This window comes from Frankliniella occidentalis, unplaced genomic scaffold, assembly GCF_000697945.3.
Source record: "Frankliniella occidentalis isolate FOCC.00 unplaced genomic scaffold, Focc_3.1 Scaffold289, whole genome shotgun sequence".
Classification (NCBI taxonomy): domain Eukaryota; kingdom Metazoa; phylum Arthropoda; class Insecta; order Thysanoptera; family Thripidae; genus Frankliniella; species Frankliniella occidentalis.
In genome coordinates, this window is record NW_026267415.1 from 362,884 (window position 1) to 367,070 (window position 4,187).

Here is a 4,187-nt window from a genome sequence, read left to right on the forward strand (position 1 = left end):
CCCCCCCCGTGAGTGATGACAGCGGGAGGACCAGTGTCGCTCATCCGCAGCCCCGACGACGACGGCGCCCCTGCCATGACACCTGTGCCAGGTGTCCCGAGGGTGCTTTACTCACTCTTATTGCCTCCTTCCTCCTGTGCCTCTGTGGCCCGCCCCGCCCCGCCCCGCCCGATGGTTACGGTGATGCACATTGCTCGTGTCAGGCGACGGCGACGACCTTTATGCCCTAGGAGGGGGGGGGGGAGAGGAAGACATGCCGTTGCCTCGAATGGAAAGCAACGGCGAGATGCCGGATATCTTTGGGCCGTGTGACCTTGACACAGGCGCGGGCCGGGCGTGGCGGCGGGGCGCGGCTGCGATATGACACCCAGGTGACGGCGTGATGGGGCTTGGAGGGGAACACGATTGTGATAAGATCCTCCCGGCCGCGCGCGGGGCGGGGCGGGGTGGGGCGGGGCGGGGCTCCATGCCGCGGGACGGACTTGGGGTGCTCCCCGCTCCGCGGCCACCTACCCTACACCACCTACACCCACACCGCGCGATCACCGCCATGGGTTCGCTCTAGACGAGCTACCCGTACTACCTACGTGGGAGGACGGAAATAGACTTACAACAACTCGTGTTAGTCATTGGCCGTGGCCTGCTAGTGGCCTCTGTACCCTCTCTGTTCCCCTTCGCGTGGGGAGACTTCGATCCTGCTGCTGCCCAGTTTCCCCGCCCCTCCAACCGTCTTCGACGGCGACGTTGTTGGAGGTGCACAGACTCTGCTCTTGTGGTTCCGGCGTTTCGGTGGAGGTAGTAAATGTGTGGTGGTGCATACTTAAACGTACATACCGCAGTACTTGGTGGCCTCGTTCGTAGGTGGTCGAGGTCGTCGAGACGGGGGAATCCCTTGAGTGAAGGGAAGCCAGTCAGACAATCCTGGTGGTGAAGTCGCCCCGCCCCGTCGACGGCGACCTTGGCAGCTGTGTACATATTTTCCCCCGCTTTGTTTTTTCCCCCCTCAATGTCATCGCGGCCAGCAGTCTGACGACCTGCCGCGGCTGATGAGGTGGCGGCGAGTAGTGGCGCCCCGCATGGCCCCGGCCTCCATCAGGCTGGCGTATAGTGTATAGTGACCTCAGCCCTCTCCAGCTCCAACCCCGCAAGGCTTCCCCTGGCGTGTCCCGCACTGCGGCGCGCTCGGCCGGCCCCCTGGCGCCAAGGGCCGCGCCCCCGCCCCCACCCCCGCGGTGCCCCGCTGCTCCCGCCCCCACCCGCGCACACCCTCACTGGCGGGCTGCCGGGGCGTTGAGTATGAGATGGCGCTTGGAGGCGTCGGACCGGCTCGGCCCGCGACGGCTATGTACACAGCCCTCCCGCGGGGTCCTTTGAAGTGGACCTCCGCTTCATTAGCAGGCTCACTCGACTTGCACGGTACGGGTCCTGCCGAGTGATGTATGCTGAGGGAGGACTTTGTAGGCACAGCGTAGGCGGGGGGCGCGGGCGCCCTCCGCGGACCTCGTGCACTGTCGCGAGGACGAACTCACTGAGTCATCATCGCGGGAGATCCGCGGGGACCTCAATTCGGGGTATACCCAGACTGGACTCGGAGTCTCCCAGAAGCTGCTGGACCATCTACCTGGGCCTTTAGGGAGGGCCCAGCCGAGGGTACTCGAGGGGGAGGGGGGGTTTCTCTACACCCCCCACCCTGAGCCAATGAGCTGCAGGGCCCCCTCCCCGCCCCCTTGCGCTACTGGGGGCTCGCGGGGCGCGGCGGGGCGGGCGGAGGGGAGGGGCGCATGGCAGCAGGCATGAGTGCGGATGGCGTCCCCCGGCCATTCCCAGGCCCAGTCCTGTCCGCTGTCGTCTCTGTACCGCACGGCGCCGTGCGGCCCGCGCAGTCTGTCGTCAGTCGATCGGTGGTGACGGTCGTCCCGTGCTCGTGCCCGTGAGCAGGTCCGGGAGTGCGTGCCCGTGGTGGTGCCAGTGCGTCGCGGCGCCCAGCTTGTGGATTAGCGTGCTCGATGACGTCTACCAACAACGCCATGCTTCGGCGCAACTCCATGTTCCAGCGTGAGCGGCGCGTGTCTGTGCGGATAGGTTGGTACTCGCACGCCGGACCGCTGCTGCTCCAGGACCTCCAGGACGCCGTCACTTGGGCCCGGAGTGGGCTCTGGCCGCCTCCCCTCGCACCCCCTGTGTTTCCCCCTGTAAATATGTGTTGCCGCCGCGAGGCAGGCCCCCCATTTTTCTTCCTCGGTGCTGGTGGTTTATAGGAATGGTCCGGCTGACGTTTGGCAACCCTCGTCACCGCCGTGCGCCTCCTTGCCCCATGTGCTCTGTACTGCTGGCATCGTGGGGGGCGGCCAGCACCGCGGCCAGACCAGGGCGAGGACTCGTTGGCAACGCGGCCAAGCTCAAGCTGCTGCCCGGGCTCGGCCAGCGGCCCACGGCGACCAGCACCAGGAGGCCACATGGTCGCGCAGCTTAATAGCGTCACCGCCGTGGCCTGAAGTCCCTATTTGTGTAGGCTGAGGGCTAAGTAGACACCGTTTCTTGTCTAACTCGTCACATTAAAGTGGATGTCTCCTATGGGAGCTGTCCGAAGTCGTGGGCAGCCCTAGCTTACTTCGCCCACTTTCGCCCTTGCTAAACCAACGGGTTGTTGGCCCCGGTATCGTGGCCACCTCTTTCTTCGCCCTTTTCGCCGTCCCCACGCTTGCTTTTGGTTGTGGCTTGGGTGGTCCATGAGTCCACCGACAGCACGGTTACTTGGCTTAAGCAATGCTCGGCCCGCCGTTACGTCGAGCTTATGCGCGGGGTAGGGGGTTGGGGGGTACTTTGTTCTCTGGGCGCCGAGGGGGGAGGGGGCTTGGTCAGCTGACGCGACAGCTGCGCCCCCTCTCCCGCTCCCTCCCCAGCCACCCAGCCAACCCCTTTACCCCTCACCTAGCAGGTCCCGCCTGGCTCCCCTCCCAACTTCGGTTTTCATCATTTAAAGCCACCTCCAAAATCAAAAACCCTTTTTTTGTTACAGGGGAGCGAGCGAACTATGTCAACAGCCCCCATGTCATTGCCATGGTGGGTCTCCCTGCTCGGGGAAAGACCTACATATCGAAAAAGTTGTCTCGTTATTTGAACTGGATTGGTATCAACACTAAAGGTATGTTTGAGAAAATAGATGGCAAGTCCTAAAAAAAATTAAAAAATGGTGATTATATTTCTAATTTTTGTGTTGATTCTAGTGTTCAACCTAGGAGAGTACCGACGACACGCAACAACTGCATACAAGAGCCATGATTTTTTCAGGCCAGACAATAAAGAGGCCATGGCAATACGGACTCAGTGTGCCATGGATGCTCTCCAGGATGTTGGACAGTGGCTTGAAGGAGGGGGAGAAGTAGCTGTATGTTCATGAAACCCCTCCCTTGATGTACATATTTTACTCTTTAATGCTCATTTAATCAACAGTATATGTTATTTATTTTCAGGTGTTTGATGCAACTAATTCAACTGCTGACCGACGACAATTGATCCACGACATAATTGTGAAGAAGATGGGCTACAAACTGTTTTTTGTTGAGTCAGTCTGTGACGATCCTAAAATCATTGAACAAAACATCATGGTGAGTCAAACTGACAATCTCTCTTTGTGGTGTTTGTTTTTGACGGGGTTTCAACCATTCGAAAATGGGACCTCTTTTTCTACACCCTAGCTTAATAACTTGTATCACCATACCCTGTGGCTGTGACATCTACCATGTACATATTCATCATCCCATAAATACCTCCACAGTACCAGTTATCTTCTATAGTCCACATCCTATTTTAAGAACATGACATGGTACTTTGTAAAGCACCTCCTGTAGCCTCTACGATTTCTAGGTGTTTGATATTTGCTTATTTGACCTGAGAGCAACATCGGGCTCTTAAACAGCTGCCTCAACCTAAGCTTTCTAATCATCCCTCTTTACCTGAGAATCCCCATTCAAAAGTCCTGTGGAGAAGTGCTCAAATATGTTTCTTGCTGTGCAGGAGGTGAAATTCAACAGTCCAGATTACAATAATAGATTGGAGACTTACGGTGAAGCTACATCAGACCGTGAAGTACGTTTTACGTTTTAGTTCCAAACCGCTCGTGTGTGTGAACATATTTTAGATAAATATTGATTTAAAGAAAACAATACTTAAACCTGTTGTCAAAT

At 58.0% G+C, this 4,187-nt stretch overlaps 1 protein-coding gene across 3 annotated transcripts in view; it reads left to right on the plus strand.

Annotated features, from left to right (window-relative positions):
- LOC113207136 (6-phosphofructo-2-kinase/fructose-2,6-bisphosphatase) overlaps positions 1-4,187 on the plus strand; it is a 35,042-nt gene that overhangs the window by 14,968 nt on the left and 15,887 nt on the right. Inside the window, exons 1-5 of one of the 3 annotated variants that reach the window (XM_026423542.2) lie at positions 1,870-2,082; positions 3,020-3,145; positions 3,228-3,388; positions 3,474-3,608; positions 4,018-4,089. In XM_026423542.2, the coding sequence (XP_026279327.1) occupies positions 2,007-2,082; positions 3,020-3,145; positions 3,228-3,388; positions 3,474-3,608; positions 4,018-4,089 (570 nt within the window). In that variant the 5' untranslated portion in view covers positions 1,870-2,006. Of the gene's footprint in view, positions 1-1,869; positions 2,083-3,019; positions 3,146-3,227; positions 3,389-3,473; positions 3,609-4,017; positions 4,090-4,187 lie in introns of those variants that run through there. The other 2 variants (XM_026423543.2, XM_026423541.2) reach the window with 2 other exon arrangements.